The following is a 19,707-nucleotide window of genomic DNA, read 5'->3' on the forward strand; positions in this document are numbered from 1 at the left end:
TTAATGTCCAAGTCTGATGAATGACTAGTGTTATATAAATAATCAAATATCAAGCATTACTAGCAGGCCAACGCTCTGGTTAAACCGGATGTCCTCAGATAACTCTGGGCCCAGTGCCCTCAGTCAAGTTTAGAGCCTACATGCAATAACATGATTATCCGAAGGACACATGGCTGCCACCACTCAAATATACTCCCCTGTAAACTACAAAGAACATCCTGCAACACTAACGAGCTTAGAGTGCCAAACTATTTCACTGACATTGATCCTTGCATGCACTCCTGCAAAGACAGGAAACACCTGAGCCTAAAGCAGACACTGCCAGTTCCCCTTATCTCACGCTTCCTTGACACACAAACATTTCATGAGCACGCACACTCACACTCCACCCCCCTCTACTGGTCGGGTGCCAAGAGCAGAGGACTCTGCTGTGCACCAATGGGGCTCCTGCTCTGGCTAGAGCAGGCCCGCCTCCAACTCTTCAGGACCAGTCAGAAGACCAACACGACGAAACTCCACCTACATTATTCTGTGTATACATTCTGCTGTAAACTCTGGCTAAGCAGCCTAATTAGCTGACTCCTGACAGAGCCATATTTTTAGGTCCGTGCACGTTTAAACTGCGGGACAAGATATCTCTGACTTTAAATAAACTGCCTTTTTGCTACACCTGATTCCACTCTGTCCAGCGTCGTTGTTTTGCACTCCCTCTCCAGTATGTGAACACCAACACTAGCTAGCTGGCATTAGTCATGTAATGTGTCACTAACGATTCTAGTTAACGTCCTTTAACTAAATGTAAACTTTCAGCTAACGTTAGTAAACTGTCAATCATTTGAAATGTTCACTGTCCAGCTCTGCTTGCCGCAAGTTGGCTAACTTAACGTGAACTTAGCTAGCACTATATTGACAGGTGTGATTCTGTGGGAGAACTGACTGACACATCTAGATAACATTAGCTAACAACATAGCAAACGTTAACTTGACCAAATAATTCTGTAACGTTAAAGTTAATTTACCCAACCACGAAGAGACGGAATAATCTAGCTAACTAATTAACGTTTAGTTACAAAGTATGGTTGTTGTATTCCTTTCTACATATTACCAGGTGTAGGACTTTTAACTTCGAGTGCCATCCTGTGTGATGCTCTAGCAACATGGCTCGTCACAGTTGCTTTTTTGCCCATAGCGTGAACTTTTATTAATTTTATGCAGGCTCTGCATCGGTCCATATGGATGTCCCGCGGATCTTTAACAAGCCAGTCTTTGTAAATGTCTTTGGTGAGCCACGAGTCCTTGAATTTACATTTTCCAGGCATAGCTGAAGGTTCACTTAACGTTAGATTTCTCGCTTGCTTGCCGCTGTTTAACCTGCATCATTCGACTTCAAATCACTCGACTTCAATCACTCATGCACGCACGTGACTGTCACACTTTCTAGGCAGGTGACACGTGAAACAAGGATGCACAGAAGGCGAGAGACACATGCAGACAGTGCAACGTATCCTATTACTGACATTACGTTTAAAAAAAAAAAAATCTAATAAGAACTTCAATTTCTATTCTTGCACAAAATATATAAATGAAAGCCCTTTCAATGGCCAAAGGCTATTTATATTTATTTTCAAAAACCTTCAAGGCCTTCGATTTTTTTCTCTCAAATTCACAAACATTCAAGGATTTCAAGGACCCGTGGGAACCCGTGGGAATCCACATTCTCCAATTTTGGTGGGAAAAGACCCTTTGTTATACTAATATCTCTCCCTCCATACAGCTTGGCAAGGGAAGGTATTTATGATCATCATAAAACTGGCCAACAGACCCAGGAGAGGGGGGTCTTCAGACCTTTGCCTAGCGGGCACCCCCAATCTCCATTTTAGAACTGGCAAGTATGAGGTTTCTGTGTTATGCACTATAGCCCGTTACCATATATGTGATTTAATATTATCTGCTGTTGGCTTGTGTGGATGTATGTATGTGTTATGCAACATAGCTGACTTGAAACATTGTTAACAGTCTCAGGGCCATGGGCCTTTCTCATGATGGAAAAATACATGAAGCATGACGACAGGAACTGTTCAATGAGTTGGGAGGGGGCCACATTCAGAGCGGGGTGTTGCAAGAACAAGCTGTCTTTTGTTAGATAACAGGAGCCAGGTAACAGTATCGAGCATGAGCGCATGGATGTTCTTCACAGCAACAGTTACATCTATCAACAGAAGCGCCAAGAGGCGGGGATCCGCCTGAGCGCCTGCAATAGGCTGAGCAAGTTTAAACCACGCGCAGTCTCTACTCTGACAGGCCGGCTCGGAAGCCGGAACTACTACTGTCATCAGGGTATATTATAATATCTTTGTCAGGAACAAGTCAGTTCTCTGTTTTGCCCTGCGAGGTGGGACAGAGAGCCCGTATATATGAAAATTGCATTTACCACATATTGCTTAGCTAATAAAAAATACATAGTATACAATCGGTGACTCATTGTCATATTTATCCTGATACCAGATTCGAATTGACGCAACTCTTAACACAAGTCATGACACTAGGGCAGTGTCTTAAGTGGTGCTGTATTATTACAAGGGTGGAGAGATTAGGGTAAAAACCTTAGAAAAAACGAAATGGAGACTGGCATCACGCTTACATTTTTATTAAAAGGACCAACAGAATAACTTTACAGAAATTATAAAATAGTTAAATAATTGCATGCCACATACAATTGTTTACAACAGAGTTTAGAGTACAGATGTCAACATTCAACTACTTTTGTTTTTATTGCTTTACAAGATCGTCAGAGGTCACCAATTCCCTAGACAGACATTTCAGCTTATGTTCATCCCCCCATTCCTTCTCCCTCATAAAACAAAGATTGTAGTGATAGACAACATGGAGGGGGAAAAAAGGGTAACACTTTATTTGGATAGTCTCTAGAGCATCTACAGATGGACTATCAGTAGCATTTCAAATATCTACTAACCCTAATCTTAACCCTTACCTTTGCAAGCGGTTACTTATCAACCATGTGTGTTGTTACCCTCTGCAGTGTAGTGATGGGCACGGTTATTCCAATAACTGAACGGACGTTAGAATTTGATTACTTTGAGAGTATTCATTTTTGATAAAGAAAATAGGCACAACAAAAGTTTAAAGGTTTGGTCTAAAATGAACATTGTTACATAGCCTACAAGGATTTTAATAAACAAGTTTTATGACAGTTAATAGTGCGCCCCATAAAAAAGACACACTGGTAGCCAACGTGAAGCTTGTTGTTATTGTTGTTGGTCAATAAAAGCGGCGCTACAGTCAGAGGCTCTGTGTAGCAAGAGAAGTGGGAGATTTATAATCAATGCAAAATGGAATTAACATCACGGAATTAAGTTGGCTAAATGAAGAGTCCGCTACAACGAGCAACCATCAGGTAGGCCGTGGAATCTGAAAGGAGTTGTCGAGAATTAGCTTTGCTACTTTAGCTAGCTTTTTTTACATTGATTTTATGGATTCAAGACAGGCACTACCAGATGGTATGATAGACAAGCATGTTGCTGCCATAGGTTATCTAATCTGCATCAGTCTGTTTGGCTACTCTCGCTCTCCCGCCGTGCCACACAGACTGCCACAGACACACACCAGCCCCTGCCGCCCCAACAGGCTGTCGAGTTGCACGAGTAAGTCTCCATTGGAGTTTTAAAATATATTTTTCTTTAATTAAGCACATTTATTTAGACTATCCAGATATTATTCGAAAACTGAAATCATTTCAAATGCCTTCCCTGCTGTAGAGCATATGCAGATGGACAATACAGACTATCCAAATAAAGTGACTCTGAAAATCTTCAATTAACAAAAAAAGACAAATAACTTGTCTCCAGATCGTCTCCTACTCAGTTCTTTATCGTGACCAGAACATAAAACTGATTCTGATTCAAACCCACCTATGCAAGTTCTGCATACACTCCCCTCTCTTTCCATCTTCCCACCACTATAGTTTGACCTGAGTGTACAGTAATGCTGTAATCTCTTCCCCATTTCAAACGTGTTCCGATTGCAAACGGGGAATTCCGGAACCTACTCAAGAGAACTGGATCTGCTGCACTCCGGGAATCTGGAAGAGGGAAAGGAGGATACCTAGTCATTTGCACAGCTGAATGCTTTCAACCAAAATGTTTATTCTGCATTTAACCCAACCCCTCTGAATCAGAGGCCTTAACATCAACGTCATCGGTGCAGTTATTGTTGGGGGTTAACTGCCTTTCCGGCTCAGGGTTTCAACCTTTCGGTTACTGGCCCAACGCTCTTAACCGCTAGGCTACCTGCCGCCCAGAGAGAGAGAGCAGAACTAACATGTAGAGATCTTTGTTTCTCATTTCTTTATTGTCAGCTGCAAGCCATGTTTGGACATTTATGATACGATTTATTGATTAATCATGGTTTAACAAGTCCCGGGGTGCACAGTTGTGTGTACTTGTGGTGGTGAGTCAGATGGCCCCTGTGCACATGGTTGTGTCCCCAGAGAGGTGCGGGACGGGACGCCTGTGCCACTGCAACCAGCGCCCGCCTGATGGTGCAACTCATCACTCTCACGTGTTTGGTCTTAATGAGTACATGAAGCGTAGAGAGTAGACTCAGGAGCACGCTTACCTGTTGGTACGAGGTGGTGTAAACCATGACATTCTGTTGTTGTCCATCAGCAGTTATTATTCCAGCAGGCAACTGGTTCGCTGCAAAAGGAAACAGATTTATACTTCAGATTATGCAGTTACCATTTCCATAAAGTAACATTCTGTCAATCACTGTTACCCACTGTTAGACATTAATCAAATACATTTTAAGCAGTGTAAAGTACTGCATAAATTCTGATATGATAACATGAATAAGTATATTTCAAGCTAGAATCCAACAGGAGTGTACTGTTGTATTCTAGTTTGAAATATACTTATTCATGTTATCATATCAGAATTTATGCAGTACTTTACATGTATAAGAAACATACAGTACCAATCAAAAAGTTGACACCTACTCATTCAAGGGTTTTTCTTTATTTTTACTATTTTCTACATTGTAGAATAGCGAAGACATCAAAACTATGAAATAACACACATTCAATCATGTAGTAACCAAAAATATGTTAAATCAAAACGTATTTTATATTTTATATTTGAGATTCTTCAAAGTGGCCACCCTTTGCCTTGACAGCTTCGCACACTCTTGCCATTCAACCAGCTTCATGATGTAGTCACCTGGAATGCATTCCAATTAACAGGGGTGCCTTGTTAAAAGTTAATTTGTGGAATTTCTTTCCTTCTTAATGCGTTTGAGCCAATCAGTTGTTGTGACATGGTAGGGGTTGTATACGTAAGATAGCCCTATTTGGTAAAAGACCACATCCATATTATGGCAAGAACAGCTCAAATAAGCAAAGAGAAACGACAGTCCTTTACAATAACACATGACGGTCAGTCAATCCGGAAAATCTCAAGAACCATTAAGTGCTATGATGAAACTGGCTCACATGAGGACTGCCACAGGAAAGGAAGACCCTGAGTTACCTCTGCTGCAGAGGACATGTTCATTAGAGTTACCAGCCTCAGATTTCAGCCCAAATAAATGCTTCAGAGTTCAAGTAACAGATACATCTCAACATCAACTGTTCAGAGGAGACTGCGTGAATCAGGCCTTCATGGTCGAATTGCTGCAAAGAAACTACTATTAAAGGACACCAATAATAAGAAGAGACTTGCTTGGGCCAAGAAACACAAGCAATGGACATTAGACCGGTGGATATCTGTCGTTTGGTTTGATGAGTCCAAATTTAGATTTTTGGTTCCAATCAACGTGTCTTTGTGAGACGCAGAGTAGGTCTATGCAGAGTAGGTATGATCTATGCATGTGTGGTTCCCACCATGAAACATGGAGGAGGAAGTGTGATGGTGCTTTGCTGGTGTCAGTGATTTATTTAGAATTCAAGGCACACTTATCCAGCATGGCTACCACAGCATTATGCAGCGAAACGCCATCCCATCTGGTTTGCGCTTTGTGGGATTATCATTCGATTTCAACAGGACAGTGACCCAACACCGCCAGGCTGTGTACAGGCTTTTTGACCAAGAAGGAGAGTGATGGAGTGCTGCATCAGATGACCTGGCCTCCACAATCACCCAACCTAAACCCAATTGAGATGGTTTGGGATGAGTTGGAACAGAGTAAAGGAAAACAAGCCAACAAGTGTTCAGCATGTGTGAACTCCTTCAAGACTGTCATCAAGTCAAAGGGTGGCTACTCTGAAGAACGTAAAAAATATATTTTGATTTATTTAACATTTTTTGGTTACTACATGATTCCATATGTGTCATTTCATAGTTTTGATGTCTTTACTATTATTTTACAATGTAGAAGTAAAAATAAATAAAAAATCTTGAATGAGTAGGTGTGTCCAAACATTTGACTGGTACTGTCAAGGAAGGGTAAAGAGGAACTTGGTGTGTGGAAAGTTACTGAGTGAGAAAAAGGAAAGTGCAGAAAGTTCATATTCAGTTCAAATACACAGTAGTCAGGAAGTATTCAGACCCCTCGACTTTTTCCTCATTTGTTACGTTACAAACTTTTTTTTTTTATGTCCTTAATCTACACATAATGACAAAGCAAAAACAGTCTTTTAGAACAGGCTTTCCAAATTAAAAAATAAATTAAATAATATGTATGGAAATATCACAGCTCTGTACTGGTGGTGCCCCGTTCCCGCAGATGAATCAACTTTAGGAGACGGTCCTGGCGCTTGTTGGAATTTCTTGGGTGCTTATGACAAAGTCACACAAGACAAGTTTGTATCAGTAAAAAAATACTAGCATATAACAATGGATAATTATTTAAGTAAAAAACAGCATAGTATGTCTAATTAAACAGCACAGTACGTAATTAATTTCCTCCATATATAGCAAGTATTTCAAGCTAGAATCCAACAAAAGTAATAAAATGTGGAAAAGGGGAAGGGGTGTGAATACTTTTCAAATGCACTGTATTATCGTTGAATATGAGGGAGGCAAAGTGCAACAGTCTAGTTTCAGTTCTTGATTAGGCAGGCCAGTTGCTGCGGAACCAGGACTATGGGTTCTAGGGACTAGGGATGAGGAACTCAACTCGATTGAAGGTCAACAGATGAAGAGAGAAGATACTGCTGGAAGGGGGCCCACATCGAAGAACATCTGATTACAGTCCTATCGCACACATACATACTCACTTCCACGAGGGTCCTAGAGTTAGGCAGGGCCATAACACCAGTAAGAGGAACCTACTGTGGTTCTAACTAACACCAAAGAAGGACATGTTCTCTTAGACATGCAAGGTCCTTCCGCCTAGTCGGAAGGTATAAAGATGTGTTTGTGTGACTTGTATGTTGTCTTTGCAGCTGTATGACCCAGTGGTTGTATAAACTTGGTTTGAGCTTTTTTTATTTATTCGTCCATGAGTTTTTTACTGTTTGTTGAAAACTTAACAATCCTCAGGGTAAGAAATTGCCTGGGGTGGAGAACTGCAGTAAATAAGGCCATCATGGCAACTAGACCATAAACTAGCTGATGATCCTGTAACATGAATAACAAAAGAGTACATGTATGCATTCAGCACCTCTCACCTAGGCCTAATCCTAGACCTTAACAGTGTTGGGGGATAACAGCAAATGTTAATGAATTCTATTGGGATTGAGACCCCACTTACCGAAGCTGTCGTCTGTGAGTTCTTCTCCGAGTCCCTCTGTTACAGATATGCCGCCGATTCCCTTCTCCCCTTTCATCGCCTACAGATGGAGAGAGAGAGAGAGACCCATTGAGAACTTGTTAGGGTTATGAATTGAGCTGTATTTCCACCTAGAAAAGACACAGCGATAACAAGACCTTTGTGTTTGAGCCAAGGCCCTAGCATAGTGCATAGCATAAGAACTCATACACACCAGTCTGGAGAGCATGGCATGAGCTATTGCACTTGGCGCACACACACTTCCTCTCACCTCTCGGAACTTCTGTAGGTAGAGTTTGAGTGGCTCCACGTACATGTCGAAGCCCAGGGTGGACATGGCAAACAGGATGTCCTCTCCATTGATGGTCTTCCTTTTCTCTTGATGACAGCGCTCACTGGCCTCTGACGTGATGAAGCTGATGAACTCGCTCACACACTCCTGAACACACTCCTTGGCATCTTTCGCTATCTGGACAGGATTAATAGGGGAAGGGGGATTTAGGTCAACATGCAGCCAAAGGTTGATGTGGATACTACATTCAGGGCCGGTTTCCTGGACACAGATTAAGCCCAGTCCTGAACTAAAAAGCATGGTCATTGGAGAATCTCCGGAAAGTGTGTCTTGGGAAATCTAACTCAGTGTTCACATATAAATCAATATTAGGCTTTACAATAATTTACAAAAATACTTATTTAAAAAAATACCTATTTAAAATGACAAAACATTTTATATAAACAACAAGTAAGCGTCTTTAAAAAGAACTTGCAGTGTTTTGTGTTGGGGTTTGTCATATCTGTGTTTGTTGATGGATTTGGTTAAAAAAAAACAGATGGCCCAGTCAACCTGTCCTGTGCAATTTATCAGGCATTGAAGCTGTGCTTTGGGTGGGAAAATACTGAACTAAAGTTGGCAGCAAACCTTTGAGATGTTTACCACCTGTAACTAGGGAGTACCAAGAGTTTCAAGGACATGTAGCCTACTGTATGAAGTAGAATCCACAGTAACTGGAAGGGTGAGTATTATCAGTGGTTGATGGCCAAGAAATGGACACAGCAATAAACCCTTTGTGTTTGGGCTAAGGCAGAGGAGAAATACATCCACACTGGCAAATATTCAGTCTTGAAAGATGATACAAATGCAGTGCATCCTTGGTGACCTGAAAGGCGCTTCTGTTCTTATCAAATGGAGCATTTCCATACAGGATTTACCCCAGTGTTTTACCCAAAAAGCTCAGACTTTTCTGTTTCCATCTACGCGGGCCGGCTCCCGTGTCTCACTGAGCCATGGCTCTGGCTGACCTGCTTTCACTTGGCTCTAAAGGCAGGCCACTGGTACTAGGGCTGGGTGGTATACTGTATTTTATGATATACCGGTATTGATGCAGGGACTGGTTTGAGTTTTTACTCTACCTTCTATACCGGAATTTAAATGTTTGGTTTGTTAAATGTGATTCGCCATGTGTAATGTCAATTTTTATAGTTTACTTTGCTACTTGAGTCACCTCTCTCCTCGCCACTCTCCATTCAGACCTAGCCACGCCCCTTGTCACTCAAGGAGCGCATTTGATGTTCCTCAACCACGAGACACTTGCGTTCAGTCTACATGGTCAATGCAGCAAATGCAACAATGTTGATGACAATAATGCTGTTTTCACTTTGCTTCTTAATATAAATCCACTAGTGTTCTATACTGACACTATTAGTTTGTGTTTCTTTACATCAGCAAACAGCTAGTTTGTCTTAGCAAGTTGCCCTTGAATCTTGTGAGATGCTAATTGTTAGCCTCTAATGCTAATATCTAGCTAGCTAATAAATGTACTGAGTAAGAGCAAACATAGCTAGCTAATACAGCCTGATAATACCAGTGATGGTGTAGACCTAAATCAGCACGTTGTTTGTGCAACAGTATCTTCTAAATCAAAGAGGAATATGCAAAGCAAGAATATGTTAGCTAAATGAAGTAGCCAAGAGAAAACATGCAATCTAGCCAAAGCTTATAGGGTCCCCTAGGAAACACTTATCACAATAACTCTCCCTGACGTTTTAATTTGTGTAAACAATGTAGTATTCAAAGTGCCCACTATTATAGAATTATAACAGTCATCCATTTCCACGATTCCAACAGTTTTGCTCTAATTCGCATGTCAAATCACAATTGCAACATTTGGTTAAAAATAAGTCCAATATTATTTGCCCATATCGTGCAGCCCTACGTGGCAGTGTGGAAATTCTCAATTGAGCAGTGGCGTAAAGTACTTAACTTGATCCTACTTGAGACGCAGACGTCCCAACTAGAGCTCTGGAAATGCAAATGCGCTACGCTAAACGCTAATAGTATTAGTTAAAACGCAAACGTTCATTAAAATACACATGCTTGGTATTGAATTAAAGCTACACTCGTTGTGAATCCAGGCACCAAGTCAGATTTTTAAAATGCTTTTCGGCGAAAGCATGAGAAGCTATTATCTGATAGCATGTAACATGCCCCAAAAGACCCGTAGGGGATGTAAACAAAAGAATTAGCATAGTCGGCGCTACACAAACCGCACAATAAAATATAAAACATTCATTACCTTTGACCATCTTCTTTGTTGGCACTCCTTGATGTCCCATAATCAATACTGGGTCTTTTTTCGATTAAATCGGTCCATATATAGCCTAGATATCGATCTATGAAAACTGTGTGATAAACGGAAAAAAATAGCGTTTCATAACGTAACGTCATTTTTCAAAAGTTAAAAAGTCGACGATAAACTTTCACAAAACACTTGGAAATAACTTTCTAATGCAACTTTAGGTATTAGTACACGTTAATAAGCTATAAAAATCATCAGGAGGCGATGTAAATTCGATAGCTGGTCGTCTGGAAAAAATGTCCGGAAAAACACCGAGCCAATGCATCAAGTTGGTGGTCGGAGGGAATCGGTTCCCTTTGGTCGGATCTACCAAGAATCAAATCAGAATCAAATGAGAAGACTCTATACATCCTGTGGAAGCTGTAGGTACTGCAACCTCGGCCTCATTTAATACGGTTCACCTTTAACAATGGGTTGAAGTGGCGCATGGATATTTTTTTCCATCTCCAGTGATCAGATTTTCCTGCGCTTTTCGATGAAACAGACGTTCTGTTATAGTCACAGCCGTGATTTAACCAGTTTTAGAAACGTTAGAGTGTTTTCTATACACACATACTAATCATATGCATATACTATATTCCTGGCATGAGTAGCAGGACGCCAAAATGTTGCGCGATTTTTAACAGAATGTTCGAAAAAGTAGGGGGTCGGCTTAAGAGGTTTTAAGTGTATCTGTACTTCACTATTTTTTTTATTTTGGACAACTTTTACTTCACTAAATTCCCAAAGAAAACACTGTACTTTTTACTCCATACATTTTCCTTGAGACCTAAAAGTACATGTTGAATTGTCCAATTCACTCACTTGTCAAGAGAACATCCCTGGCCATCTACTGCCTCTGATCTGGAAGACTCACTAAACACAAATGCACAAATTATGTCTAAGTGTTGGAGTGTGCCCCTGGCTATCTGTAAATAAAAAATAAATAAATTAAAATAAATGGTGCCATCTGGTTTGCTTAACATAAGGAATTTGAAATTATTTATACTTTTACTTTTGATACTTAAGTGTATTTTTATCAATTACATTTACTTTTGATACTTAAGTATTTTTAAAAACCAAATACTTTTACTCAAGTAGTACTTTACTGGGTGACTTTCACTTTTGTAATTTTCTATTAATGCATCTTTACTTTTACTCAAGTATGACAATTGGGTACTTTTTCCACCACTGCAACTGAGTGCAGGAAATGCAGAAATTATAAAAGTGCTAAAATTTGTTTTGGTTGAAGTTGAATTGAACAATCATAATGGAGACAGACTCAGAGAAATAACAGTCAAAAAAAAAAACTTGACTGTTTAATGAGGGTCAGTCAGCAGCAAAATTATACAAAATTTGCATCCCTAATAGTCATTTAGGGGTGTTGGCAGCCCTAGATGAGTCTGTGGTCTGTGGTATCTGGCTTTGTTGCTGTTTCAATCTTGAATTGTGTAGATTTATGGACTCACAGAATCCAAATAAATACCAGTTAAAAGTAAAATAAATACAAATATAAAATAAATAAAAAGCAAAAAACAAGTAAAGCAAGTCACGCTCCATACCTTTCCTGTCTGTGGAACAGCGTTCTTCATGATGCGAGCCACGTTAGCGATGGGGAGGTAGATGTCCTGCTCGCGGAAGTTTTCCTTGCTGCCGTTGCCTTCCTCATGGTCATGCAGGCTCTCATCACAGTCATCTGTCAGGGAGAGGGGCATGTTACATCTACATATTTTTCCTATAAAAATCTTCTCTACCTCTATTCACCAAGCAAGTTTAGTCTGATTGAGATCAAGTCTACATGTGACTTGGTCAATGTCAAACATTGTCATTTAGAATTACTACAGTAAGTAAGCCTGATTATATGTGAAGCGTCTTTGAAAGGTGGGAGTGCCCATGTCCGTATTTTTGTATAGGGGTGCTCTGATGGTGTCCTGTATCATTGGGATACCATTTTATTCTGAAAAGGGGGTTGGGGACTGTGCATGTCAGAGAATAGGTAGCTGGGTTTCTCAACTCAACGCCATGTACATCTCGGTGGAGTTGGGTTGAGACGACTGTGGGCGGAGTGTACCTTCGACTACAGTCAGTGGTTGTATTTGATTAACATTTTATTAAAAAGTAAGGGATTCCAGCAAACAGGCCGTGATTGGGAGTCCCATAAGGCGGCGCACAATTGCCCCAGCGTCGTCCAGATTTGGCCGGTGTAGGCCATCATTGTAAATAAGGATTTGTTCTTAAAACTGACTTGCATAGTTAAATAAATGTTAAATAAAAAATAACAGGCATACAGAGAACAGAAAAAAGGCACACAGTGGACAAACAAAGGAACACGGCAGTGGAGGCTGCTGAGGAAGGACAGCTCATAATGGCATGGAAAGGAGTGAATGGAATGGCATCAAACCATGTTTGATTCCGCTCCAGCCATTACCACAAGCCCGTCCTCCCCAATTATGGTGCCACCAACCTCCTGTGGTACACAGTAAGGGTTTAAGAATGTCAATTTTTAGAAGTAAAGCCTGACAGCGACTCCATGTAGTCAGAGATACAGTCCACACACTCGTCTCCACTAAATTCCATTAATGTAGAGTTGAGAGACTCAGCTAGAGAAGAGGGTGCTTCTGTTCTATATCGCGGAGCTCCGCCCAACAAGGGGAGCTCTGCTCCTAGTGGTTTACCCTGCTGCCTAGACTCACAGAACAGCCTGAGAGAAAATGATGCACACACCTGCAGCCAATAGGAGTACAGGTGTCCCTGTATAAAGGGAATGCTTCCCCACAATCAGCCTCCCATAAACTTCAGCAACAGGACTGGACTGAAGAAGCATAGAAGAGAAGAGAGAAGTCTCAGGACAAACCCGCTGTCGATATCCTGGTCTCGACATCGTCCTTTATGAGCATGCCTTATCCACCCCCCAAAAGCTCTTTTAAGAGCTCAGTGTCGCTGCTCCACTATGGCAGCTACAGACCCACACAACTTATGTTTTATGTGCTTGGGTTCACAGCACGCTAGGGGCGACCTCACAGATCCCCCGGAATGCCCTTGCTGTACCCTCCTTTCTTTAAAGGTGAAGAAGCAGCAGTGGGCGTTTATCAGGGTAAATCTCCCTCTGGAGGACACCATGTCTGTGCTAGCCTCAGGTTCTGAAAAAAGGCACCCTACTGATCGAGGCTGAAATGATTAATAAAGAATGTGTTCCATCTGACTTTGTCACAAGAGAACCTCTTTCCCATAACAAACTTGAGACCACTCAGGTTCAGTCACTCTCAACGAGAGCGTAGCCAAACGGCCCTTTAGAATGCTTACGACAAAACGTCTGCTGGAATATATCCACAACAAGGACTTTTGTATAAGCGTAGACCTAAAGGAAGCATACTTTCATATGCTGGTGCATCCGCGTCACAGGAAGTTTCTGCATTTCGCCTTCCAAGGGGTGGCGTACGAGTATGCGAGGATGCCATTCAGGTACGCCCTGACACCTCTCATCTTTTCCAAATGCATGGAGGCGGCATTGGAACAGTTGCGTCGTTCAAGGATAAGGCTACTAGTCTACCTAAACGACCTAATGGTTCTCGCCCCGTCAGCAGAGCTGGCGATCGCACACACGACACAGACAGTGATTAATCTCACAAGTCTGGGGTTCGCTGTGAATTGTGAGAAGAGCGCGCCTTGTCCCAGTCATCGGATTGTCTACCTGAGCTAGACACTGACCATGAAGGCTCGAATTTCGGATCCTCGATGGGCTGCCTTATTGCTAGCCCTACAAAGGTTTGATCCGAACCGCACGGTGACGGCGCATTCCGTCATGACACTCGGGTCTCATGTCGTCTGCCCACTCGGTGGTTCCGCTGGGACTTATGCACAAGCGCAGAACACAGCAATGTTTTTCCCAACTACGACTGGACCCAGTGAGGCACCAACATCAGTTGTTGGTGGTTCCCTTCTCGCTCAGAGCGGACCTGAACTATTGGAGATCTGTGTGTCCCGACGCAAGTGGCCCCAATGGGCAGAGTGTCCTCCTACATTCCAGTGTTTACAGAGGCTTGTCTGACTGGATGGGGTGGGACATGTCAAACTCGGGCGGTCGGAGGTGTGTGTCCTCCCTCGGGACGCCACATCAACCTCCTGGAGTTGGAGACAGTTCTACTGATTCTGACCCACTTTATGTCTACCCTATGGAGTTATGACGTGTTGGACTGGTCGGACAACCGAACCACAGTAACCTACATAAATCGCCAAGGACGAGTGAGGTCTCTCCCACTGCTAGCCTGTGTGAGAACAGAGGGGTGTCAATCATATTGATAGCCCCTGATCATCCAGGGGCTTCGTGGTAAGCAGAGATGACTCAAATGTTGATTGAGCCATCATGGCCAATTCCACCGAGAGGATGCGATGTCATGATAGAGAAATTGCCTCTAATCGGCCAACCACTGAGGGTCTGGCCCGAGAGGGACAGGTTAGGGCGCTGTGGGTCATCTGATTCAGTAATCAGAACCAAACAGGGCTCACGTGCCAGTTCCACATCCAGGATGCATGCCAGCAGATGGTGTGCCAGAGAATGGGGACCGTGTATGCTGTCAGGTCGAGAGCATGCTCTCTTTCCTACAGTTCATGTTTGACAAGCAGCGCTCACCCGCTGCCATTAAGGTGTTTGCGGCAGCGCTTTCAGCTTGTCATGAGGGGTTTGGCAGAGACACCATCTTCAGCCACCCTCTAGTGAAACGGTTTCCATTGGGAACGCCGCAATTTAGGTCAACACCTAGAGCCACGCTGCCCCAGTGGGATTTAACTTTGGTATTTGAGGCACTCTGTGAGATGCCGTTCGAGCCATTGAATCAAATCCCCCTCAAGATGTTATCTCTGAAGACAGTGATGTCACTTGCTTTGACTACAGCCAAGCGCGTCAGTGATTTGTGTGCTCTTTCGACGAGACACGACTGCCTTGCCATCAATAGCGATTTGAGCAGAGCGGTGTTACGTCCCAACCCAGCATTTATGCCGAAGTTTATTAAGAGCTCATAAAGGTCACAGACTGTTGAGCTGTCGGCCTTCTCCCCCCTCCCCATGCGGAGCAGAGAAGAGAGGCTTCATTGACTGTGCCCGGTACGGGCCTTGGCGTGCTACGTGCAGCACACAATGATGATTAGGTCATCGCCTCAGCTGTTTGTGTCACTGTGCTAGTACACCACTTTCAAAACAGCGGCTGTCACATTGGCTTCGCAAAAGCATTGAGACGGCTTATGAGGCGCAGGGCGACCACTGCCTCAGAGCGTAAGAGTAGCGGCGTCTACGGCCCTTTTCAGAGGAACCTGGGTACAGGATAATTGTGCAGTGGTCGTCACAGTCTCCTTTTATCCGATTCTACCCGTTAGACGACATCTCTAACTCTCTAGCTTGTTCTACTCAGCGTGGCTAAAGGGAGAACTTGAGTTAAGAAAAGATGCAGAACGACTGGGCATGGTTCCCATTAGGTCCACTCTTTTTGTCAAGGAGAGAGACATGTGTGACATGACCTTTGTCTGACACTGTCAGTACAGCTGGGAATATCTAGACTGCCCAACAGTGTATGTTGTGGAAATAATCAGAATTAGTTGGTAACATAGGTAAGATGTTTTATATTCATCATATGTTTATAAGTTACTTCTCATCAGAATGGTATTTTTGTATAATACTGTGGCGGGGTTGCAGTTATCTGTTCTATGTCAAAACTAAGTTGCATGGGCCGCAGAGAGGGAAGAGGTCAAAGTGTCATCATGTGTAAACATATCTTTTGCTCCACTGTGTGTGTATCAGTTACTCCCTACTTTTCCCATCGGGGAAAATGAGGATGGCAGTGTCTGGAATCATTCTCATGCTCCCTTTTATCTTAACCTATAGCCTCATTCTCCTCTCCGTGAGTTTGTCCAGGATTGGTTGTATTTAGAATTGGTTGTATCTAAATGACAATTTGATATGGAGGGTTGGTTTATGGTTATGGGGTTTGAGAAAGGAGACAAAGCTGAACGATGAATTATGCCGATGCTGTCTTATCCTGTGTGTGTCTTTGCTATAAAGGACCTCATTTGAAATGTGGAAGGGGCTCTCAGAGAATTCAGGGTTAGACACGGAATTGCCTGAGAGTCACAGGATTGTGATAGAGCTCATATAATTAAAGATGGACTTTGATAACTAACTGACTTGTGTGTGTGGTTTGCTCCCATGATTTGGTAAATAGAGGAAATTTCCACGACATTTATCACTGTGTTGGGGCGGAGTGATGAGGCAAATAGCACTGTAACTAGTATTACTTCACTATTAAACCGGTCAATGAATTTGATAAGAATATCATCCACCTGCTGTGGCAGAATAGTTGGCCCAAATTCAGTTATCTGCCCACGAATCATTGGCTTAACTGGTGTTACAGTACTATTAGACCCATATTTTAATATTGACAGAGTTATGAGTTCATCTATCTGCTTGCCCCTAGTCATTGGCTGTGCCTCTCGACTGAGTAGAGCGGATTAGAACAGAGGACGCAGTACATTGTGACAGTCTGTTTTCACAGTGTGTTACAGTACTGCGGGATTTGGTCACAGCCACTGCTGGGCCCGACCTTTTCATTAAGTGTTAGGCTCGGCAAGGAGTACATTTTGGAGCATTGCGCTCCGCCTTAAACCACTAGGAGCAGAGCTCCCCTATAGGGCAGAGCTCCACGATACAGAACGATAGTTACCGGAGTTGTAAATCCAGTTCTATGAGTGGAGCGAAGCCCCATAGGACTTTAGGCCCTGCTGACCCCCAGTCTCGCTGAATATTTTTTTCCTGGAGGCTGATTGTGGGGAAGCATCCTCTTATATCGGGACAGCTGTACTCCTATTGGCTGCAGGTGTGAGCATAATTTTCTCTCAGGCTATTCACTGCCTAGGCAGCAGGGTAAACCACTAGGAGCAGAGCGCCTCTATGGGGCTCCGCTCCACTCATAGAACTGGAGTTACAACTCTGGTAACTATTGATTATGGTGCTTGGTCTGTGAAGGGAGTTCCACCACTTACCTTCCTGTGACTGAAGGACGTAGTGGCTTCCTGCCATGTACTCCCCTGGCATGCCCAACTGAGAGGCATCGGTGGTTGAACCATCTCCCTCCATCTATAAACACAGACAAAGACAGAATTTATAACCCTGTTCTTTTGAGATCATGATTTAAGAAATACAGAAGGATTGACTCTATGCTAAACTATTTCGGATTTAGCTACATTAACTAAACACCGCCTGGATGAACTATCCAAATAGTCAATCAAAAACTGAACGCACAGGTTGTATCTAACTAACATTAGCCATGTGCACCACACTGTAGGCTGGACAGTTGAAATTTTTAACAATGCTCTTTTCTGATAAAAACTAGTTCATTGCATCCGCCTTGGAGCCCAGTTTCATAATATTACCATATGTTCCAGCTGCCTGCCGTAGTTTTGAAGTAATCACAAAAAAACAGGCCTTATTTTAGGGCATTTTTCACCCTGCCAGCTACTATTAGTTCTATTGAGCATCATGGCACCAACTGGCCTTCAGAACTTCTATTCCCAGCTTATTGTTTTACCATTGCCTGCTTTGCTATTGTTGGCTATGGAGACTTGCACACGTTGTTCATAGTTAAAATGTAAACAAAAAATGACTCATGGAACTCTGAGGTTGTTCCATTGTTTACTATAAGGAAATATAGGCATGTTTGTCTATCTCCCCAAATATCTGGCAATGTGTATTTTTTTCATTGGATAACATTTGAATCATGAGAAACCCCTCTTTCTAATTATGTAGTGCTGGACTGTGTATTTCGTTGTCATCAAACGCTAGCCATGAAATACGGATGGAGAGGCATGCTGGTATATTTAGCCAAATATCTTGCAATGTGTGTATTTACATTTTTTTCAAGTCGGACACCATTTTGAATCACGAGAATCTCATCTTTCTAATTACGTGAGGCTGGGCAGTGAAATAGTTATACGTTGCATTTTGTTCTTCTACTTCCTTGTTTTGCAGACATAATCACACTTGGCACCATCGATTTGCGCGTGTTTACTTTCTACACGAGTTATTTTTCAGTTTCGTCCCAAGAACAGATTGTAGTGGTAAAATAAAAAGGGATACATTTTTTTGGCGCCATTTGGCGAAATGGAATTCTAAGCGTCACTCCAGTCAAAACGTTCGATTCCATTCATTTACTATGGCCTCCCGCTAGTGTTCCAGTTTAGACAACGTTCTTCTGCCATTTTCAGCCTTGGGTGAATTTTGACTCGTTCTATTGTGCAGCCGAGGATGTAACTCGGCGTAACGTTAACCGTTACTGTACTTTGTCATTAGAAATCTTCCAGTTGCATAAAAACTATATGCGCAGTGATTGTTACTAGTTCAGCCGTGGATGGTCATGAATCGATGAACCGATTGCTACCCAGTTAGCGTCTAGTTAGGCTTTACCGAGTCAGCATGGCTCTGCTTTGGCTTTTCCTAGCAAACTGCAACGTTCCCCTTTGTTCCCGCGTTGATTGACAACTAGCCAGCGGGCAAACAAAAAAAGCCAACGTTAGCTAGCCAACTGGCTAGTTAGTACTACTAGTTAGCGTAACTGGCTAATGTTGTACCCAGATAAGCGGGTAGAATAGTTATTTTTACCTAAGACATGGCTACAGTAGCTAGCTATAGACGAAAACCCGGACACAACTTTAGCTAGTTACAATAGCTACCTAGCTAACGTCAGCTATGCTAACAACCTACTGTAGTTCGCGATAGCAATGTGCGGTACATAATGTTAGTTATTAACCTTAGCTAGCTAAACAACTCGCATACAAAGCAAAAAGACAATCGATGAGTAACTCACGATTTCGCAAATTCGTCATGTTTACAGACTATTCAAGACATCCCGTCGACTTCAACAGTCGGATTTGAGCAACCCCATGGCAAACATAGCCTGTTACATTTGACAGATGTTAACGTTAGACGCATTTGAGTCTTTGTGGAGGGCCTGCTGTGTGACGGAGTACCCATACGGGGAGACCATTTACTAGCGAGTCCTAGATAGAATTCCTCAACTCGCAGTGTTAATTTCTACTTTCCCGCTGCTAATTCCCTCTCACGCTACCATCAAAGAAACAGTCAAACGCGGAGATTTCGATTCGAGGTAACGAGAAATCGGATAGCAATCATTGGCCAGAGCCAGGCACAAACCTCCGATACTGCCCTGGTTGGTTAGCTTCTCAAAACGGCCGTGTGGTTGGACAGAAAATGGCTGCGAAGGAACCAGTCCCAGCTCGAAGCTCTGAGTCCCAAAAGCACTATCTTACTTTGCCGCTAGAGGAGCAATGTTTTCAAATCAAATCATAGTTCATTTGTCACATGC

General features: G+C 42.6%; 1 protein-coding gene and 1 non-coding gene across 3 annotated transcripts; both read right to left on the bottom strand.

The window, feature by feature from the left end:
• Window positions 1-2,631: 2,631 nt before the first annotated feature.
• nfybb (nuclear transcription factor Y, beta b) lies at window positions 2,632-19,651 on the bottom strand. Of its 2 annotated transcripts, none has more exons than XM_024389932.2 (7): window positions 19,536-19,651; window positions 17,369-17,462; window positions 11,903-12,036; window positions 7,997-8,194; window positions 7,708-7,786; window positions 4,636-4,715; window positions 2,632-4,099 (listed from the first exon to the last, which is right to left on the bottom strand). In XM_024389932.2, the coding sequence occupies exons 2-7, from the start codon at window positions 17,460-17,462 to the stop codon at window positions 4,067-4,069; spliced, it is 618 nt and encodes a 205-aa protein (XP_024245700.1). In that variant the 5' UTR covers window positions 19,536-19,651; the 3' UTR covers window positions 2,632-4,066. The 2 variants fall into 2 exon arrangements, with proteins under 2 accessions (XP_024245700.1, XP_024245771.1); XM_024390003.2 differs by lacking the exon at window positions 19,536-19,651 and adding an exon at window positions 19,189-19,326.
• LOC112261948 lies at window positions 4,467-4,579 on the bottom strand. The gene has a single exon (XR_002955255.1). It is a non-coding gene; the product is annotated as a small nucleolar RNA SNORD67 (small nucleolar RNA).
• Window positions 19,652-19,707: the final 56 nt, after the last annotated feature.

This window comes from Oncorhynchus tshawytscha, linkage group LG01, assembly GCF_018296145.1.
Source record: "Oncorhynchus tshawytscha isolate Ot180627B linkage group LG01, Otsh_v2.0, whole genome shotgun sequence".
NCBI classification, from domain to species: Eukaryota; Metazoa; Chordata; class Actinopteri; order Salmoniformes; family Salmonidae; genus Oncorhynchus; species Oncorhynchus tshawytscha.

Excerpts from the sequence above, each read along its gene's own strand:
- nfybb (XM_024389932.2), bottom strand. The coding sequence starts at position 17,462 with ATGGAGGGAGATGGTTCAACCACCGATGCCTCTCAGTTGGGCATGCCA. Across the intron at positions 12,037-17,368 it reads CGTCCTTCAGTCACAGGAAG|ATGACTGTGATGAGAGCCTG; the intron begins GTAAGTGGTGGA and ends TCTCCCTGACAG. Across the intron at positions 4,716-7,707 it reads ACTCACAGACGACAGCTTCG|CGAACCAGTTGCCTGCTGGA; the intron begins GTAAGTGGGGTC and ends TTCCTTTTGCAG.